Genomic DNA, 22,375 nt, shown 5'->3' on the forward strand with positions numbered 1-22,375 from the left:
CAGATGCAATTGTAATGTTCTGTGCTCCCTATTGGCTTCATTTCTGTTTCTGGGCTAAAAAAGGATAGTGTTCTCTCAAGAATGTTGTCCTGTTGACCCCACGCTCGCATTATTGGCAGTGGTTGTGTTCTGTGACTGCATAGTGTTGGTCTAAAAATACTTCACTTGAATTATCAGGAAGTCACAGCTCACAAGTAGATTCAAAATAGAAAGCTAGGGTGTGTATGTTTTAATAAAGACAAAATAAGTTTTTATTCATTGAAAGTTCCCTATGATTGTAAAAGGCAACTGCTTCTCTTGAGTCTTCAGAGGCTTCACAGCACCTTGCACACTCTTGCTGGCTTTTCCTTTCCTGTGCACAAGGCTGCAGATCTCTTCCCACAAGAACAGGGAAGAGACATTCCTGCTCACAATAGCAGGATTGAAAAACTGAGGTGAACCAGTGGTAGTCTAGGTCAATAGCCATTTTTCCAAACACAGATCCCTCAGCCTGCACTGAGATGCCAGGGTGCCCTGGACCCTTCCCCACACTATGGCCCTGGGCTGGGCCCTCACCCCATATGGCAATGTCTTTCCTGTACTGGGAAGACTAGAAGAGGAGGTATGAATCCACACACAGACTCTCCAGTTCTAAAAAAACGGAGGAACATTTATTGTTTTGGTTATTTTGTGGCTTTAGGGTTTTCTTTGTTTTTATTTAGTTTTCCTTTGTTTTCTGTTGGTTTGTTTCTCAATTATACATCTTTTTTTTTTTTTTTTTCTATTTTTTTAAATCTTCTGCTCTTCAAGCTTGAAAAAGTTCTTCATGCTGAACATCAGCCTTCCTCCTGTCACAACTAAAGTCTTCTGCTTCTCCACAGGAACAGTGGCTGTTCCTGCTGCCCTTGGTCCCTTGGTGACAACTTTGACACCTCCTCACGTCCCCGGGCAGCTCAGGTCCCTCCGCTGGACTCCTCCTGTTGCCCCGCAGCAGTGGCTCAGAGGCTGCCAGTCCCTGGCCTTCCTTCTTCCTCTCGGTGAAGAAGAGATGAGAGGACTTGGGAAGGGACGGGAGGTGGGGACGGGAAGGGTGGGTTCACAGGAACCTTGGCTGTCAAAAGAAGAATTCACAGGAGATGAATGTCTCATGTGAGCCTGCAGAGAGGTCTGACAGCTGTATCAGATAATGATAAACTTACAGGATGGGAGGATCAGGGTTGGCATCGAGGCGGCTACCTGCCGGGAGGTGGACCGGACCTCAGGCCACTCCAGTAGTAGGGGTGGGCTCTGGGTCTGGCTCTCCTCTGCCACTTCCCGAGAGCGATGGGCTGATGGTGACTCTGCCCTGATGGAGGTGGATCCACCTCCATGGGCTCCTCATCGCTCTCGGGAGGGTCCACCTCCATGGGCTCGATGGTGTTGAGCCTCTCCATTAGCCGCCTCTTCTTAGGAGGAACAGAATCCATTCTGCCTCCTTGGAAAACAAAAACACCACTCAGCTCACAAGCTCACTGCAGCCACTGGCACCTCTCGCTCAGCAACTGGGGTTCTGGGCCCAGGGTTCCCCGTTTCCAAGGGCTTGGAACACTGGGCTGTGAGGCGACCTGTGACATCAGGAGGCCATGGTGATGCCATTCTTCTCCATCACGGTGCCATGGTGACCAAATGTCAACGGTTTACAGGCCGGTTTGGACCGGTTCCGTGACTAATGGGGCACGGACTGAGTTTTGAAGAAGAGAGGAAAGATGTTTTTGTATAGGAAATAAAAATACAAGAGACCGAGATATACACAGGCTGCTCTGAATGTAATGCCTCCTATTTGCTTCCATAGACACTGCAACAGATACAGAGAGGACAGTAGCACTATCTGAGAGCAAATTGTCAGTACCAGACACTGTTTTCCAACACAGTCACCACCATTAGCTGATTCGTGCGTGATCTGATCAAGATGCTCTTCATTTTGTAACGTGACAACTGTGCATGGCCATGCAGAATGTGGCTTGTCTTTCATATAGCTGTTGCCACAGCTGAAATGCATTGCCCACCATCTCACTGTGCTCACATGCACAGTTTGGTCTCCATTAACATTCAACAAGTGTTAATGTATGTCAATTGGTTCCATTTTTCCACTTGAAGGAACTCAGTGACACACCTTTGCTTCCTGAGCACTTCCATGTCAGACACCATTTTGTCAGACTGCCTGTCTGCTGCCATCTGTCACACAGCAGCAACACGCAATGGAATATTGCAGGGAATATTCAGTGTTTACTGCCATCAGCTTAAAAATACACATATGTATGTATTCAAATGTATGTATGCAGTGTTTTCCTTACAAATATTGTAATTACTTCCAAAACAACCTTCAAGTGATTGTGCTGTTTCATTGCAACTGGCAATTTTAAAATCAAGATCTGATGTATATCTACAAACAAAAATTAATTATGGAAGCCCCATTCATTAGGAACAAAGTAACATACACTCACACGGGCGCTTTTGGCTTAACTTTGAATCAGGCCTTGGCTGAACAGACAATTTTGTAGAATGGTCACTGCCCAGGGTGTTTCCACACTGCTGCCTTGCTAGTGCTGAGCAAACCCATGGCACTGAGGAAAATGTTCCTTTATGCAGACATTTCACACTCTAGCAGGCAATTAAAATGCAAATTACAAATGTTTATTAGAACTGTTTCAGCATCTATTCTAATGCATAAGATAGGAATTATGCACAGTGCATGGAGAAAGATGCATTGCTCCTCAAGTAAAATCTGAGTTCCACTCTAGGCCTGGAAATAGCTGGAAAAGCTGATTCTAGTCTGATTCTGATCTGATATGGTGGAATAAACACCCTGAAGTCAGTGTACCTACAAAGCTTTGTTTAGTGAAATGAGAATTTAGCTCCATAAAAGTACTTCCATTGAAAGCGGGTGCAGAAGGGGTATCCGTAGCGCAGTGAAACTTCTGCGTTACACTGTTTTTCACTTTACCCTTATTTTTAACCACAATTCAGGGATGAAGACAGACATAGCTAAAGTAAGGCTCAAACACACTGGCTGTGCAGCCTGGGGTTAACCTTGTGGCTATGGGGCCAGTTATAGAATTTCTAGTTGTGCAACACCTGCACAGGTTTGGAGGAGCCACCAGCAACTGGGCATAGCACCAAGTCTTCAGATGCTTTGTTAAATCAAATTCCAGAGCTCAACAAATGCAGTTAAAACTCTTTTGCAATTTTTGACTTTTCTGCTTGGTAGGGGCAGGGAAAGAAAATGGCTGAGCACAGTGCTTCTGTAACCCCATGCAGCACCCATGCATATCAGGAGCCCACAGTACCTCCCAAAGAACTGCTCCTCTTTGGCTGTGCAGTGCCTGAACTCCCCAGACAAGCAGTCTGGGAGCTGCTCTATGCACTTAGGTGTCACCTCCCCCAAAATGAACCATCAGCCCTTAATGGGCAGGACCAGAGCCAGGTTTTTTAAGGTGTCGAGTCTGGGTATGTATGCTGGCACTTCTCCTTCCTACGTCAAATTCATAGTTGCCCCATTAACATTCAACCCAGTGAAAGCTACTGTTTAAGACAACTTGCTTACCTTTCCTACTTAAAATCTAACTACATCAAAGACGAAATCTGGATACTCCCAGAGCTGTGATGAGGTTGTTTTTACAGGTATTTGAGCAGCGTGTTAAACCTGCTCATTTGAAGATGCTGATATTTGTATTGTTGCTAAGAATTCATGCCAAGCATAATTTTGGGGCGTTGGGAAGGTATCATATTTGCATATTTTAAGTATTGATATAATACAAAATTCTTTTTATGTCTCCTTTCACAGCATAATAATGCTCTTTCCACTGCATGACAGCTTTTAGTATAGAAAAATTCAAAAACAGAAGAAAATTATTTTTTAGAAAATGGATTTTTTTAAATCTGATTTTCATTTTGCCATGTTTGGAGCATCCTTTACTGCACATGACCTGCTGTATATCATCCACATAAAAACAGTAATTGCACAGAGATATAGGTACTTCACATGGTAATGCCTTAATCAAACAAATCAAATGACTGCATTCTGGAGGAGTTTGATTTTTTTTCTAAAGCATGCTCTATTTCTAGCCTTGTGTGCCTGTAGAAGATGGGCTCTATGAAGCTCTTCCTTGTTCCTTTTCTTTTCAGTCCCTTTGATTACCTTAACCCCCTCTCTACTCTATTTGTTCATCCTCTAAGCACAGAGAGACTTTGTTTCTGGTCCTGCAAGCTCCATAGAATCATAGAACACAGAATTATTGAATGGCTTGGGTCAGAAGAGACCTTAAAGACCATTGAGATCCAACCCCTGACATGGACAGTATTACCACCCACTAGCTCAGGCTGCTCTGGGCCCCATCCAACCTGGCCTTGAGCACGTCCAGGGATGAGGCATCCACAGCTTCTCTAGGCAGCTGGTGTCAGAGCCTCCCTGCCCTCTGGGTAAAGAGTTTCTTCCTAACATCTAACCAAAATTTCTCCTCTTTTAATTTGAAGCCATTCCCCATTGTCCTACCACTGTTAGGCCATGTAAAGAGTTACTCTGCTTTCTGTTTAGAAGCTGCCCTCAAGTACTGGAAGATCGCAGTGAAGTCACCCTGGAGCCTTCTCTTCTCCCAGACAAACAAGCCCAACTCCCTCAGCCTTTCTTCATGGCAGAGGTACTCCAGCCCTCGGAGCATTTTTGTGACCTCCTCTGGACCTGCTCCAGCAGCCTCGGAAACCACTCCAGCAGCTCCAGAATAGAAATAGCTGCCACAAAGTCTATAAACTTCCCTCTGCTAACTGTTTTCCACCTCGTATTCCTTTCCCTATTTGCTCATGCTACCAGCAAGCAACTCTTGTGCCTTGTGATTCTGCCCTGCCCAGGAAGGGCCCTCTTGAGCTGCTGCCTGCCCCAAGTTAGGCCTCAGTGCTTGGCAATGGTGGCCAGCGGGCCTGGGGCAGGGCTCAGGTATGTGCTAACAAGACAATGCTGCTGGTGTCACAGGAGCTTCAAAGTGAGAGATATACAAGAGGAAGAGAATGCAGTGAAAGATATTCCTCCTTCATAGTCTAATTAAATACAAAATTCATTTTTGTTTCAACTTTAATTGTCTGAAAACCCTACGGGGTTTGGCTGGCACGAGTTCTTCTGTTGTGCAGGCTCTGGTGGTGCTGGCAGTTAGTGGGTGCTGTCGGTTGGATGCTACTCGAGGGAGGCTTCCACCACAGCACACATCTCTGAAGGTTTCCTTCTGTCAGTGGGTTTTCTGAGCAGGTTGATGGGTGATCTGGGAGGAACACGAGGCCTCTGTGAGGTGGCGGATTGACCAGCAACTTCAATCTCCTTCGGTTTGTTTATTTTGTTCAGAAGTGGTTTAAATGGAACTTAAAGCGCTGTTAAAGCACTGTTGAAGGAGTAGATCTTCTCTACCCTTGGCGAATTTCATGCCTCTGGTACAAAGCAGGTCCCCAGCAGTAATGACACCATTCTGGGAATAGAATAGCAAGCAACATGAGGTTGGGCAGAAGGGCTGTGGCAGGAGGCAGATTGTGATGCCCAGCGGAACCACCTCCATGGATCCTTGACTTTAGTCCTATAGCCTTTCATGAAGAAGAGATGCTGCTCCAAACCCCGCTGTGGCCCTACCTGTGTTTCCCTCCCTGAAGGCTGCTCCTGGGATGGCAGAAAACAGGAATCAGTGTCCTCTGCTCAGCAGTGACATTTCCTCCCTTTGCACTGACGTTTTTTATTTTCATAACTGCCTCAGTGATTACGTGTAGCAGCAGGGGACTGTTACCAAGGGATAATACTCAATCCCACTGACATTATCTACCTCTTAGTGGAAACAAATGGGATGCCTGCCAGCCTGCCGATGCTGGATGACTGGCCATTGTTTCTGGGGAAGGGCTGCTTAAAAATCTCTCTTCCATTATAAAGTTGATCCATCCAGCAGTTTGTGATTTTAATATGAAAAATTACCTTGCTTATTTTGAAATGCTGGTAGTTGAAATTCACTTTGTTTTTTTGAGGCTGGATAAACAGTTGACAAGTGCCATCTCTGCCTTTAAAAACTCACTAAAAAAACCAGCATGATTTGATTTGTTCGCACAGCGAAAAGATTGCTCTTTAATCCCTTTGGAGTTGTTGTATTTGATACTCCTGCCAGTGGAACTAATGAAAAATCCTCTGGCACGACGTGTCAAGAAGCCCAGGAATGTCCCTGGACACAGCATGTCTTCTGAAGATGGCAGGTACCTTGAAGGTGGCAGAGCCAGGGCACAATGCCCTTATCCTTTCACAACATTCCTCCTTGCCCAGTAACAGCATGGGGATGGAGACCTTATTATATTTGGTACAAAACTGGATCCAATTGTCAGATAGAAGGTGTTGGTGTATTTGAAAAAAAAAATACACAAAAACATAACCACCCAATAATTACTTAAATAGTTTTGTTGTTTGGGTTTTTTTTTGTTTTTGTTTTTTGTTTTTTTTGGCCATCATTATAACAGTTCAGTGAAATCCACTATTTAAAAACTAATCATTGTAGTATTTGTGTTACAATTTTAGGTGTTCCGAACAGCAATTAATTCTTTAATGAGTATGAATGATTAATTCAGGACATAAACTGCATGAAATAATAACAGAAATTAAATCAGGCATGCTGCACCTGATTAGGGTTGGGGGAAAAAGTTGCTATTAAAGAAGAGAGCAGTTTGTGGAGTCACAACAGTTACAAAAATAAAACTAAAAGGCCAGACTAATTGGTTCTTGTACAGGGCTAAACTGAACCCCTCGTGGGATCAAATCAGGTGCTGAAACACGATTTCCTGCTGTAGCCTGAGATGACCTCAGACACTGGGACATTCCTGTGGGGCTGGCCGATGTCAATGCAGGATCACCTGGAGATGCCCAGTGGGAACGTCCAACATGCCACAACAGCTATGCACCGAGGCCCGTCCTTTTCAGTCACTTACAGGTATGTGTATCCCTAAGATGCACTCTTTTCCAGGAATGGAACTAGGAATTTTTGTATTAGCTTAGTATGGGAGGACAGCCTTTAATAACTGTAGTCACAATCTCTTCTGTTAATCATCTAAATATCAATTACAGGGATTTACAGATAGCCATCAGTTTTGAGGAAAAAATCTAGCAAGTATTCTTTATGTTACCATTTCAAACACATCCAATGCCAAATGTATTTATTTTATGTTGGAGTATCCTAGAAGCTATATGAAAAACAGTACAGAACATCTACACCTCACATCCACAGGTCCAATCAGAAACATCCCCAGTGCCTTCTTTTTCTGTGGAAGCTCCAAATGCAATGAACCATTTTTTCATAAAAACAGACATTCATAGAATCATAGAATGGCCTGGGTTGAAAAGGACCACAATGATCATGTAGTTTCAACCCCTCTGCTATGTGCAGGGTGGCCAACCACCAGACCAAGCTGCTCAGAGCCACATCCAGCCTGGCCTTGAATGCCTCCACAACCTCCTTGGACAACCTGTTCCAGTGGATCACCCTCTGAGTGACTGCATTAAAGTGGTGGGCACTGGGAATCTTTCAGATTCCTACCAATGGCTCACATGTTCACTAGAAACAATAAGAAAAAGAGGATTATGTTCTTCCATTTCCTTTTGACTTCCATATATTCATGTGTCTGTGTGTGTTTTGTACATGCTTCTACAACCACACAGCTTGCTCTTTCTTTTCCTTTATTAATACTGTTAAACTTTTTTCTACTTTGGAGGAAGAGTGATGCCAAATAAGTACAGGTGATAAGGACAGAACTCTTCAGTGTACCAGTGAATATTAATTCAGGAACCCAACAGTGACATATTTACCTAACAAGTCTTCAGATCAGGTAATTGTTTAGTTGTTGATACAATGCCAGGAAGCAAGCTCTGATGATCATATGTCCTTTAATTATCTCAGAAGTTCAACAATCAAAACAGTTACTTTTTAATTTCCTTCCCAAGATCTGAGTATCTCACAAGATATTCAAACAGAATTTTGCTATTGGGAACAGCAAACAGTAGCTGTTGGGAAATCTAACCAAACGGTTTACTTGCAATTTACTGTTTAATTTATATCTGTACTCTAAAAAATAAAACCTCATGACTAACACTAGGAATCTATCTGCAGTTAAGAAGCCAATGCTCGTTGGTGCCTTCTTTTCTAAACTGTTGACGGATGTAGAGGAACAGTTTTAATATAGTAAGATGTGGTGTCGACTCACCGTTGGCATCTTAATAGCCATTCCAAATTAATGTCCTTGACAAGACAAATATGACACTAAGCACAGGAAAAAGAAGCACTGCAAAATGGGATGATTTTTTTGAATAATGATGGCTAATATACTAAAAGTAATACATTTGGAAAACCACAATTGAGGAAATTGAATAGTATGCCTTGTAAACCTTTTTACTGAAATTAGAGTATGCCGTTAATAAAATGTGTAAAATTGAAAAGAAGAGTTTTCTTAAAAGAATAGCTCTTGGAGATGTCTTAAGAAGCCTTATTTTGACAATGTTAATTGTTGCCTCTTTTTTGATAAATGGATTATGCAAAATTAATTCTCTCACTACGTAGATCTAATCCACAACACAGGACCACTCTGTCAGAATTTTGAAGTATTTTGAGTTTTCTAATGAATAGATACAAAAAGCCATTCTCAATTAATTTATTAGTTTGAAATTTGAAATTGTAAATCCATCACTGTCTTTATCTACAATTTCCTGCATTTGACCAAATCCTACTGTAAGAATGCCCGGAGAAAATCATTGTAGGATATTTTTGAAGATACAGTTTTATCATAGTATTCCAAAATGTTAAACAGCTCTTCTTCCGATAGGTTGATTTTGTATTCATGAAGAACCTGTAAAAGACAGAAGCAACTTTAAAATTTATTGTTCCTTTGGTGAGGAAGAAATAAAAACAGTTATGCTAAAATTTCTTTACAGAACAACTTCATGATTTAGCCCTGTCCTATCTTAGGTTTCTGAGAATACCAGAAAATCAAATCCTCTTTCTTATCTTTGACTTCCATGTCAGCATTGGTTCCTGGGATGCATTTCTGAAAACCTGTGTATGCAGGGGGTTTCATCCACAATCCCAAACAGCACTTGCCTTAGGGGGAGCACTGGAGATGGGGAGCCCCTATGTGTGTAGAAGCAAATTTACACATAATGCATGTTTAGAGGGCTTTAAGTACTATTAGGAGATGGGATGGAGAAATGGAGTGTCTTCCTTTGTATCCTTCTTGGATGATCTACAGTCTTCACATCCAGGGAAACAGAAGGAATAACACTGTCACTCCAACTGTGCAAACCCCAATGTATGTAATAATGCCCACATGTACTCCATGTTTTTACACATTAATTTCTGGGCGTTACTTCTGGTTTCACATGCACTTGAGAATTTGGGCCCTGCCAGTGACCAGCAAAGCCATTAGTGCTGGTATGCCACGCCACTAATCACTGGCTTTCTGGAAAGATCTTATTGGTTTGCAACTCTCTCCTAACAACTCAGCATCTGAAGTTGCTAATGGCCTGTGCATTTTGTACAGCCGTAAATAGCAGTGTTGCTGAAGTTAGGAGGGTGCTAATTTCTCCATTTCAGTAAATTTAAGTTTCCTAGGAAATAAAGGGTTCTGTTCCTTCACAAAACACCTTACATCTTGTCAGTGGCCGATTAACACCTTTGTAGCAGTATTCTGGAACTGGGGATGGCTTCTTCATCTAAGCCTATGAGATGTTATTGTATTTATTTATTTGTTTATTTTAGCCTAGCTTAGATCATGTTAAAGACGCTTGATTTGCAATTATTGACAGCGCTTTAACTTGGAAAGATAATCATCACAGTCCTAGAGGAATATGACAAACTAACAGGTCTGATCTTCATTCCTATTCCCCTAAGCCTGATATCCTGAGGCAGTACCCAGGCAGGCAAAAAGCTGTAGTGACAGCCAGGGAGCCTGTGGCATGAAGATTGTATAGCTACAGTGGTGCTTCTCATCCCTCAGTCTTCACGTAGGGACTTAGGTTTCAGTTACATGTCCGTGCCAGGAAATATCATGTTCCCACCAACACTAAATAAGTAAAGATTTACAGAGGAGTTCAGTGACTGGTATAATCTAAAGAGGTTTAGGCTGTTCTTTGCAGTGCCAGGCAACAAGCTGGTTTTCTGCAGCTCCAGGGAAGGCGAGCTTCAGAATTACACCTCACGATTACTTATTGCATGTAAGCATTTGGTTGCTGTGATTGAGCATCCCGTCCACCAGTTTATCAGTTCTTTAAAGCAGTAATAATACCAAGGGGTGTCTCAATGCACGCAGCATTAAATGAGTTTAGGAACCCATGGTAATTTTTTCTTGCAGTTGAATAGCAAATATTCACAATTCGTCTAGAACACACTGCGATTACTAATCCTAAATAAAACAATGAATAAATAAAACAAAGAATACACTGAAATTTGTGAAGATTGAGTAAAAATCAGAATCCCCATAGATATAGATGAAGAAGCAACTATTAATTCCAGATGCAATATACATATATAGAATACAGAGGCATTTGGTATTTGAGGGGATACAAGATGCCAAAATATTTGTAGAGCTTTTGGATCCCTCCCCTAGTACAAAACTGTACTTCACACAAAAGAGCAAAGAGAGAAACCAGTAATAGAGATTCTTAGATGTGGACTGCTTGGGCCCATTTCACATTCAGAAGGGAAGACACCAGTTGGAAGTCCACAGGATCCTGCAGCTACTTTCCACAAAGGACTTGTTTGATTCTGCCAGTACCTCTGTTCTTATGCATTTGTGAAAGCTCTGTATTTAAAGATTGTATAGGAGCAGACTGCCCAGAGAAGCTGTGTATGCCCCAATTCTGGAGGCACTCATTGCCAGGTAGGATGAGGCCCTGAGCAGCTTGAGCTGATGGGTAGCAAACCCACTCGCAGCACGGGGTTGGAACTGGGTGGTCTTTAAGGTCCCTTCCAACCCAAATCATTCTGTGATTCTATGATAGGGACTAAGATTTTCTCTGCTTTATTTATGCTGTTATAGCAGGACCCCACTAAGACCCTCAGCCTGAGAATGTATAATCATATGTGGAGAAAGATTACCACAAGTAATAGTCAGAGCTAAATTTACAGAGGAAAGCCAGAATGACTTTATATACTATAGTTCGGTACCATTTTCCAGAAAATTTTCAATCAGGAAGCTCACATTAAAGTACTGCAATTTTCTGACTGTTAACTGCTCAACACAGCTTACTTGTCTGAAATCTGCAACATTTAACAGTCCAGTACGACTTTCGTCATAGGATTTAAAAGTGCGCTTCATTGGTCTCCAACAGTGCAAGATCTGGGGCTGAATTCTCAGCATTGTGCTGTAGAACAACACAGACTGTGGTCCAGGACTCATCTGTCAAAATTGGATGAGAAAGACAAGCATTATTACAATGGACACAACGGGGCAGAACAATAATGCAGAATGAGAAGGTATCGGAAAGTAGCGCTGGCTTAATTGGCGAACTGGCTGCCAAGCACTTGTTTACAAATTATTGCAAGATACTGTTTACATAAGATAATTTTAACCTATGACATTTTAATATTCTTGGAAAGTGCAGATGGTATATTTACTTAATCACTGTCAACGCCCTAACTGTATTATTTGAAACTGATTCTAAGTCAGTGTTACTTCTTCTCAGATTTTTTCCCTGTGTTTTCACTTGTGTTGCGCTTGTCCTTGTTTCAACTCCCTCTTTCAGGCATTTTTAATTCCCTGCAGCATTCATTTTCCAGAGTGAAATTTTTGCTTTAAAATCACTGAATGCATAATCCTACTATGGGGGCAGCATGTGATTTAAGAAAAGCAAAACTCTGCTCTACATTCTTCCCTATAGCTATAATACCTTGTAGTCAGTTTTTTTGGACCTCTGCAGTTAAATAACTGGAACTTAGACTTAATTTTCCTTAGGAAATGTCTTTCCTTGTTTTAGCCTGGCTACGCTTGTTACATGTTGTACGCTGAACACATGTGATCTGCAGAACTATTACTGTAGTACTGCCATGAGTAAGAGACTTTGGGAATCCAAAGTCAGCAGGCCACCTTCAGGATCTGAATCTGCTCTGCTGTCCTTTTATTTTTTTAGGTACATGTCAGGCTTCTCCTTAACACTTGTCATTGGTTACGTCACTTATGCCACTTTTGTGCCAGGCACACGTGACGCTACAGTCTCTACAAATGTCTCATTGTGAAGGAAACAAACAGAGGATGTTATACCTCTGTTAGTTGGACACAGGCAGACACAAGCAGACACTGTATTGCGCCTATATGTGTTGTAACAGGCATGGTAGTGAGATAACACCACTGATCTGTGCTCATGGTGCGTTCTGCCTTCAGAATATGTAGCTGAGGAATGCATGGATACATGAATAATGCAATTTCCAACCCCAAATACTGAGTACTCTTGTGGGTTGAAATAAGGGAAGGAGCTTTTTACAGCGAATGCAACTTGGGTTATTTTCATAGCGTGGAGGTTTGATGCTTCCGTGAAGCCCTAGGCCATTGATTCCCTCAGGCTTTAGAGAAAGAACTGTGCCTATGACATAAAGGAAAAGTTTATTATTACTATTATTACCATTATTAATTATTATTCCTTTTGATGTGCATCTGTCTGCTTATTAGATGGAATGGGGTGAGCAATCAATGAGGAAATTTCACTTTGAATATTACATTATACAAAGATGCTCAAAACATGGACTGAGACCTTCATTGCATTTTCTGAACAGGATAAATAAAATAAAAGTGATTTGAGACAACTACATAAGGGACTCAAAAATTCCTTCTTTATCCACTCCAGTATTCTGGGATGAAATTTTACAGCATCAAATTTGTGTGTAAAGGAAACCTTATGTAAGTTAATGAGGTTTTTTGATGCAAAACTTAATAGTTCTACCTTACTGTCCCTACTGGTAGTGAATACTTGATAATTCCTAATGATACTCTCTTCATACCTTAGTAGCAATCTGTTCGTTTCACATCTGAAAACAGTTCAGTAATGTAATTTCTCTATAAAATGCTGCTACTAACCATATCTAAACTAATTAGGCACAGTCAAAAACAGCTCATTTGAATGAGCAGATTTGGATTTTGGCACTGTTCCTACTACATAATTTGATCGGGACACTATTACCAATGCCTTCCTTCTGGGCCTCTACAGCCTGTCTTCTACTCTTCTTTTCATCTTTCCTGCCTTAGATCACTACTATAGGTATTTGTCACGTTCTGCCTATACGGGCAACAGCCTATGGCTAATTGTTTTGCTGGGCCTGTCTTTCGAGGAATAGGTACATGTTAGGAGGACAGCTGCATGGATACAATGTGCTTGACCAGTCCTGGCTACAAAATGATTTTAGTGACTGATAACAGTGGTGCCTCCATACTTTTCCTACAAGGCTGAGCATGGGACTGGCTGCTGAATGACAGCCATCCCATGACACATCCACAGCACTTTTTATTCCTAAATTGTTTTTTATTTAGTTCAACAAAAGCTCTTAAAACTTCAGGTCCTATGTTTTCTCCTGGTAGTAATTATCCAAATTTTAGCACATTTAGCCAATTTACCATCTAACTTGGGTACACGGGAGCATGATCACAAGGAGTTAGATCCTCAAACTGAAGGGGATACCAAATGAATACCAGAAATTAACATCATGGGATTAAACAAGAGAATGCTGGAATTCTCTGTCACTGCAGCAGAAACTGAAAAAAGTGCAATTTTGATTTTTATAAGCATTGTATGTACCGGTTTTTGTGGCTTCGGTATAATCACTCTTTGTAGCAGCGTGCTTTTCTGTGGTTTTAACAACAAGACACAGCTCTGAAAGAAGTCATAGTATGCAATTTTTCCATTTTTCTTGATATCGTATTTTGTTGTTATTTGGTTAATTTCTTCTTTGCTTAACTCCAAATGGAACTTCCCTGCTATATCTGAAATAATAAAGAAATGCAGAAATAACATCTACTTTGTCACTCATAAAAATAGACAATCGCGTATTGTGTTCACAAGTTTTACAGGGATATGTTGACGTGCTCACTTTCAGTGACTTCTGCTTAAATATATTATACAGCCATTGCTATATGCAGGTATATACATATGCCTACACTTCTAGAGGTAGCTGTTCACACTTCACAGGGCTTCAGCAGACTAATAACATGTTTCTTTGATTTTAAACACACAAGAAGTATGCCTTGATACTGAATGTAATTGATTTTCTGATAAGCTAACATGTTTTTTTTACCCAGGACTTTACATTTGATTACACAAGTGTACACTGTCTTATCACACTTGTGGATGGACGTCCTAACAGAAGCACAGAACACTCTCTCAGGAAGAGAACACAACATAAGAGCAGCGTAGCTCAATTTGTCTGAGAGTAAAATCCAGGGTCCTTTCAAATCAACAGGTATTCAGCTGTCGCTACCAGAGAAACCAGAAGCACATGCAAGATCACAAGGAAAAGACTGGCGAAGTTATTAAAACATCACCAGGTACAATAAGGGCAGTGTACTTGGAAGGTGAGGAAATAACTTGTCTACAAGCCAAAATTATCAACAAGCAAAGCCATGTACTCCTTTTCTAAGTGGCAACTAATTCTGAATACGAACAGGATTTTATTGCACCCAAAGCTACAGTAAGCTGTTCTGCCCTGCACTAACAGGGTGGGATCTGGAGCAACCATGCAGTGAATGCCACATGTCTGGAGGCCGATAGCCAGAACACCAGAAAGAAAACAGAACACATCTGAGAATGAATAAAGCACTTTTCAGATGGTAACGAACCTAGGAAGTCGGACAATGGGATTTCTCCTATCTCGCTGACATCCTTCTCTTGACACAGCTTCAGTATGTCTCTCCAGGAACACTGGATATTCTTTCTTATCTTATTTTCTATTTCTTCCCAGTTAGGGACAGGTGCAGAACAGTCTGTTGTTGTCTGAGGATGGCTGGATGCTGATGTCTGAAACCAAGAGATAACAGTAATTTTTCTACCAAGTCTTACTGATTTTGTAGATAACTAACTAGATGACAAATCTGGATTCTGGCCTTTCAGCATTGAAACTAATGCACCATCTGAACCATTTCTGATTTAAATTGTTTTTGCAAAACTGTAGGTAAAAATATTAGAAAACTCTTAGTGTTGAAATGACACTATTTGCTTACTCAGCCTTGACCACTTTTTTAAAAAATTCATCTTACTTGTAAATCATTTACAGTTTCTCCAAACTTTTTTTTTTTTTTAAATAAAGAACAGATTCTGTATTTAGAAAAGCTGTGTAATATCATCTTTGAACAAAATAATCACTGAATAATGCAATAACAGTGCTTTGATTTCTTACTGAGAAAACTCAGTTCTGTGGTCTCACATGCAGAGCCCACAGAAAGAACAGTGTGAGAAGATGCCAGTGCTTAGTGTCTTTTTGACTGCTCTCTCAGCAGTACTTTGGGTGAGCTGGATGTATAGCCTCAGCCTACTTCTATATGCTGGGTGCACAAGCCATAGTTATGCTCCTAGGTCCAACAAATATTCTTATATTTTCTGAGATTTCCCAGTGTTCCTACAGGAGTCTCACTGGTGCAGGATTGATGAGGACTCACACACTTCCATGCAACGAATGCTACAGAGAAGAATCTTAATAGGTGTTCAGGCTGGCTGGGTCTTCCCAACAGCCATACATTCTGGGAGACTTACATTCCTTTCCTACGGACTTGCACCATCCAACCTAGCATTCACAGACAGTAATGAGAAATTTTCCAGTGCTTTCTCTGAGAACTGGATCGAAGCATGAAGGACGCATTCTAATAGCCTGGCTTTTCACGAAAGAATCTACAGTTAATGCAATAATTGAGCTAGCAATGGGCCTATGTTTAGATTTACCAGCTGTGACAAGTTGTTTGCATCTTTAATTTGCTCAATCTGTTATTTCTTTTTCAGTAGTTAAACATCTCTATGTAGAAGTAGTCAGAAAACTCATTTTATAGGACCTTAATAATTTTAATATTTTATTTTTCTTTTGTAGGTTTAGTCATAGTCAAAGAACATGGTACAAGCACGTGAAGCTCCACAAGTGGATATCAAATATTTTTGCCAGTGGAGGGGACCAAAGTGCAGTACTAACATAGTAAGTATAGCCAGGGATGCCAAAGTGGAACAAGACTACTCCCTTTCTCATGAAATTCTCTCATCTGTCTTGGATCAGTGGTCTTCATAGCAAGTCTACCAATCTGACTCCCAGCCATCAACAACTATAATTTGGCATTTGTCAGAAAGCAGAGCAAAACCACAAGAATGTTTTGCACAGGCCAGCAAACTGCAACTACCACTCCTGCCTGGCTTTGTCAGGCAACCACTTACCTTTTTTTATGTTGCTTTGTTGCTTTTGCAGCTGTTGGGCTGTTGAGGTTTGGGCAGTTCACTTTGTTCTCAGAAATGGGACTGTACTTAAACGACAAAAGAATTTTTGCCATCTGATGTTTTGCCATCTGATGGAGATGTCCAAGGTAATAGCAGGGAATGCTATTGCTATAAATTGATATGTATGATTTGACTTCAGGGGAGTTACTAATTAGTAACACAATTATTTTGCAAGTAACCCCATTTGTTTATTAACAGGCTTTGTGCCAGATCTCAGGGGCAATCAATAGAAACACTGGCACTAACTTCCAAAACTATTATTTTCAGTCTATGCACAAGAAAGGAAAATTGATAAAATTCATAAAACAACCATACTTACACTCTTCTGCCCCACTAGAGAAGATGATGTCTTGGGATGCTCTGGCTGAGAGGATGCACAGGTAACTGGCTTGGTAGAAGTCTCAGGACAGGTCGCACTGGGAGTGGTTGATGACATTGCTACATGTTCTGAGCTGAATTTCTTAAAAAATTCCTGATATTTCAATCATCCACCAACATCGACATCCACAGTGTTCCAAAGATTTTCAAACTGATGAAGAAAGACAACTGCTGTAAATGCTAGCTTTAAAAACCGGAATCCTCTAAGGTACTAAGGATATGACAAAGCATATTGAAAAGAAAGGGAGAGGATGATTTGGAACAGAAGGAATCCTAGGGTCCATCTTATTACAAAAAACATTAAAAATCACAGCTTCTCTACAGAAGCCTGAGCAAGGCTGGGAAAACAATGAAAAAGGGATTTCTGCGGGACATTTTTTAATTGAATTTGGCCCTCGGTGTACGTTTAGACTACTAAGTCTTGTGATTAGACACAGAGATTAAGCTGCCATATAGAAGAATAATGTTTTATCATGAGATGTAAATCAAATCCACAGTGCACATGTATCCTAGCTAAGTACCATTGTGGCAAATTTCTCATGCTATCAGCTACACCTAAGTTCTACAACCATCTCAGTAGGCCACTAAGGTTCTTCAGTTATTGTATTTGCATCAACAAATTATTTCACCCTGAGGGCATAAAGGAATCAGCAGGAAAGAATATAGCAGAAAATCTTTACAGCCTTTAGAATCACATATAGTTATGATAAACTGCTGAGAACCGTATCTGTACAATACAGACAGCCTACAGAGGTCCTGGGAGCAGCTGCTGGACTAAAAGCATATGTGGACATAGGGTGTTTGCTTGGCACAAAGCAGGGCAGGGCAGCCCTGCTCTCTGAGTGATGCATGGCTCTGTAAGGACAAGGCTGGGCTGCTTTCCATTGAACAGCCCTTCATTCCATACGTAGCTGCACTGAATTTAATGGGACTACTCATGATATAAGCTACTAATCAAAGCAGGGATTATCACAGTCTGCCCTTAAATGAGCTGCACTCATTTTGCAAGTGTTTCAAGAGTCATCAGTATGCCTTTATAGGGTCTTCGTTATTGATTTTTAATACAAATCTAATTGGGAACCCCAGATTGCTTTTGATTTGATCTTTTTCGGCAGAGACTTAAACCCTAAAGGAAACTAGTCACCTCTTTGATGCATGAGCCAAGTTGCAATCAAACTTCAAAGGGCAAAGGATACATTTTGAATTTCCTTTCAACTTTCCCCCATTGGCCTGGCTGCTACCACATTATGAATTATAAACAATTCTATTTTGCACTTGTGATTACACTTCGCACTTCATATGAGGATCTCAAAGTGTATTACAAACTTCAATTAAATACAACAATACCCTGATGAGCTGGGTTAGCTATAGATAGAAACTATTGCAACACTCAACAAAATTTGGGGGATTTGGGGGATTGCAAGTAGTTCAAGCACATCAAGGTAGTTCAAGCAGAGAGGAGAAAAGTGCCTGTAATAAAAAGGGGGGTGTCAGTTGGGAAGATATTAATCAACACCCCATTTGCCCCATAGAATTTTTTACGAGAAAGGTCACAAAAATTCAGAAGACCAAGAAGCTAAATTTTAGGAAGTCTTCACCTGTGACTTGATATAGATTTCAACTTAGCCTTGCTAGCAGCAAACAATAAGTGACTGTCATCCAAAAAAGGATAAAAGATGACGTTTTCTCTTAAGTCATCTAGAATATGATTGCTAGTAACACTGTTGTAACAACTCTGAGCAGCTATTACAGCCTGAACAGCAGGGGTTTGGTTTAGCAGAGGCAAATCCTGCACCCAGATTGGAAGGCTCTCCTAGGGCATCTTCATATAGCTATACGTAGGCATATCCTAGAGAGGCCTGTCAAAATCAAAATATTTCTGAACATACAGGGCTTGAGTCTCACAGAGAGGCTGCTGCTTATATAATTGAGGCTCTTCAGGCCTGCTTTTCATTGCTATTATGGATGACAGTTTCTATCAGGAAGTTTTTTCTTAACTTGTCTGAGGTTCTTTCAAAGTGAAAAATAGCTCCTCTGTCCCTTTGCTTTCTCTTGACTGTAAGTAGACAGGATCTTGTCTGGAGGACTTTTCAGCAGGAGATGGCTGCCTTACTGCTTCCAAAAAGGAAAGAAACAAGATTTTTCACAACATGGTTGGTGTATGTTTGCTCTCCTGTCTTGGCCTGGTCTCAGCCATATGTCAACACTGGCTCTTCTGCTCAGTGCTTCACAGAGATGAGGAAACAATACCACTAAGTTTTCTCTTCTGCTTTTGTCTGGTTTGGAAGCTCAGGATTCACAAAGCCTCAGCAGTTGTGCTTGGTGCCTCACCAGCAGTATGACTATTAGGGCTGAAGCACACAGATCATTTGTTCTTTTATATTATTTATACTATTTTCAAGGGTGAAGCAGAAAATATTTAGATATTTTTTCACTGCTTTAATTTGCTAATTTACACATGCATAGCAGTCCCCAATAATACAGAAGACTGTACAATCTCTCTGATGTAATTATAAGCAGGCCCCACTCTTATTTTCAATTTGTAGTCAGAAGTGTTGATGAGAAATACAGAGCCAAAAAATAAGAGCATGTATCTGCAATGAGCAAAGTACCAAAATAATATTCTGGCTTGTAGACATGCACAAGACTTTGGAGACTGTGTCTTGTCTTTAAGTTTGCTGCCAAAAAACACTGACACAGTCAGGCATGAAGGCTGGAGTGCTGTTAAGTAAAACCTTGTAGTCAAGGTTCACTCTCTCTTCTTCATTATTCACCTTGGACCAGCAAAATTCAAAATGGAACAGCATTAGCAAAGATAAAAAATGACTGTTTTCACTGTAAGCTCAGTAGAAGCAGAATCTTAGGAAAGACAAAAATATCGGGTTCCTTGAGATTAGCACGGGATTAATCAGGTGGTTTGTAGTGCCAGATTCATGTCATGATTCCAGTCACTGGAGCTAAATTCAAGGTTACGTAAACTCTGCTGGTGTTAATCTAGGGGAATCTTTAATTCAGAAAAGTAGCTGAGAGATGGCTGGGCAATGTCAAATACTTGCCCCTTTCTTTGTCCAAGGAGGGCAGAACAAAATATCTACTGAGAAAAAGGAATTTGCATTAGATCCCCAGGGAAGTATTCTCTGTTCTGTGCTGACAATGCCTTTTCCCTCCCATCAACCCTGGAAGTGAATTAACTTAAAACTGTAAAAAGAAACTTTTAAAATAGCAAATACACAGATCAGGAGCTGGGCAAAGAAAGCTGCTGCACTCTCCATTCACACCTTCATTATTAGCAATAGCATCTCCATGACCTTGCTTTGGAAAGCCTCTGATTATTACAGTTCACAGCCACAGTCAGAGATAAGGAAAAAAATAATCTCATATGAGTGTAGCAAGAAATGTTCATGGGATAAGTCTTAAAACATTTTCATTTCTTCCAAACTGTTAAAACTCTATCCTATACACAATAGCATTCAAATACACATCTATAGCCAGAGCCAATTTACCTAGCTGTACACTTAAATTAACAATAAAAAATAAAACAGTTGTCTTACTTGCTCTTCTGTCAGATGCTGAAAATGTTGGTTACAAATATTCCAGAACTCTTTTGATATTGTGTTATCTTTTGAAGAGTCAATATCTTTAAAATCTCATGCAATCATGTCCAAGCGAGCGGTTGCTACTTCTGGTATCCGTGAGAGGATGCCTCTCTCTGACAGCTCCCAAGAAAATTTAGGCAGAATGACTTTTTGCCCTTCCTCGGTCTAGACAAAACATACACACAGAATCAGTAATGGATCTACTGAATAAATTATAAATCATGGTGTGGCACTCAGCCAGCCACAGAGAGAGAAGTCCACAGAGAAGGCGGCCTTGGAGATCCCGCAGGCAGTAAAACCTGCTTCCAGGAATTCTGGCTTATACCACAAAAGAGAAAAGGGGCTATGCAAGTAGTTAAGGGGAAAAATAGACTCACTATAAACGTGATCCAACTGGCGACAGGCCAACAAAAGCACAGAATTCCAAGACTGATCTAAACTTCTACAAAGGTCTAAAAAATTGGGTGATCTTACAAAGAGGGCTATTCTGCTAATGCAGAAAAAAGGAAGTGGGTGCTAACTAGCCCAAATATCCCAAAAGTATTCTTCTCATCTGAATAGTTCTTAGCACACAGTGAAAATCTCTTTGATTTACAGGGCACTTCAGTCCTGAAATGAAAGAGAGGGCTATTATTTCCCTTTCATTTCTAAGTCCCAGGTATATTCACTGCGGCCCTTTTTAATCTGGTCATCCACAGTAGGAGTATGGCAGCTAAACATTGCAGCTGAAGACTGCAAAGGTACACAATGTGTAAGGGAAGAGCAGAGAAGTGTGTAAAAGCTTGCACAAGGTGTGCACCGATCCTATTTTCCGTGCGTTGCTTTCAAACGTAATGTCAGTGTGCTGCCTTTAAAATCTAGCACCAAAGCTTACTCCTAGTAAGTAAACTCCCATTATGCATTCTGCAGTGAGAAAGTCCACATCTTGAGTAAATGCAGTAAAAGGTCATAAGGCAAGCAGAGACAGAAGCTACAAAATACAGTTGGTTAGAATAAAGTGCAGAACGAAGAACTGCTATGCTTTTCTACAGACATACCTGAAAACACCAGAAGTTTCACTGTGCATGTGAAAAACTGCATTTCATAAAAGTAAACGTCAGTGAAGTCTATTCAACATTTGCATTCTGCCTACAATAAGCCTCAGTTTTTAAAATGGAATGAAGATTTACTCATAAAATTAGTCTCAGGAACGGCACAATAATGGTAATTAAAAAGCAGTATCAGAATTTTGAAAAAGCAACTACTTATTTTCAGGAACGGAAGCCAACCTCCCACCCACCAGCACTGTCTAAACTAAATATGTAAAATATCTTGGAAGTAAAGTTTTCCTAAACACAAGTGGTAGCCATTTTTACTGCATGGTGGTAAGAGGTTCTGGTTTTAAAAACGTACTAGTCTGCTTTTGGTTCAAAGACACAGGGACATTTCTTTACAGCACGCTGAATGTTGCTACTGTATTTTATACCTCCGTATTTAAGCGTGTAAGCTTTGCCACCTTCTTGCTCTATGCAAAGCCAAATTCCAAAGAAGAAACAGATGGCTTTTTGGTCCTGAGCTCCTGTTCCCTTGTCACGCCTCACATGATCGTTATAACTGAATGGAAAAGAAAATATGTTTCCTACAGAACCGCAAGAAGCCTGCCTCTCATCTGAAAAGACTCCCTTATTTTCAGATGCAAATAACACTTTTCACAATTAACCACGCTTTACATAAAACACATCTGCAGGATAGGTATTACAGCTGCACTGCTCAGAGAAGAAACGCAAGAAGTGGAACTGTGCATGCAGAGCCAGGCCCTTTCTGTCGTCAGGAAATGAAGACTGCCAGGCTCGGTCCAGCACTAGGTGCACCTTCTGCCTGCGGACTACCTCTGCTTTTAATTATTCTAACAAAGCCAAAGACTTAGGGAAAATATTACTGCTGAGCAGCCCTTTAA

The 22,375-nt window shown here is 40.8% G+C and overlaps 1 protein-coding gene across 1 annotated transcript in view; it reads right to left on the reverse strand.

The window, feature by feature from the left end:
* Positions 1-8,739: 8,739 nt before the first annotated feature.
* Positions 8,740-22,375, reverse strand: part of EFCAB6 (EF-hand calcium binding domain 6) — a 45,358-nt gene continuing 31,722 nt past the window's right edge. The window contains exons 4-7 of the mRNA XM_042834887.1: positions 14,833-15,010; positions 13,796-13,980; positions 11,260-11,409; positions 8,740-8,862 (exon numbers count right to left, since the gene is read on the reverse strand). Coding sequence (XP_042690821.1) covers positions 8,740-8,862; positions 11,260-11,409; positions 13,796-13,980; positions 14,833-15,010 — 636 coding nt within the window. The remainder of the gene's footprint in view (positions 8,863-11,259; positions 11,410-13,795; positions 13,981-14,832; positions 15,011-22,375) is intronic.

This window comes from Centrocercus urophasianus, unplaced genomic scaffold (assembly GCF_019232065.1).
Source record: "Centrocercus urophasianus isolate 14NV4802_14NV808 unplaced genomic scaffold, USGS_Curo_1.0 seq_5, whole genome shotgun sequence".
Lineage (NCBI taxonomy): Eukaryota > Metazoa > Chordata > Aves > Galliformes > Phasianidae > Centrocercus > Centrocercus urophasianus.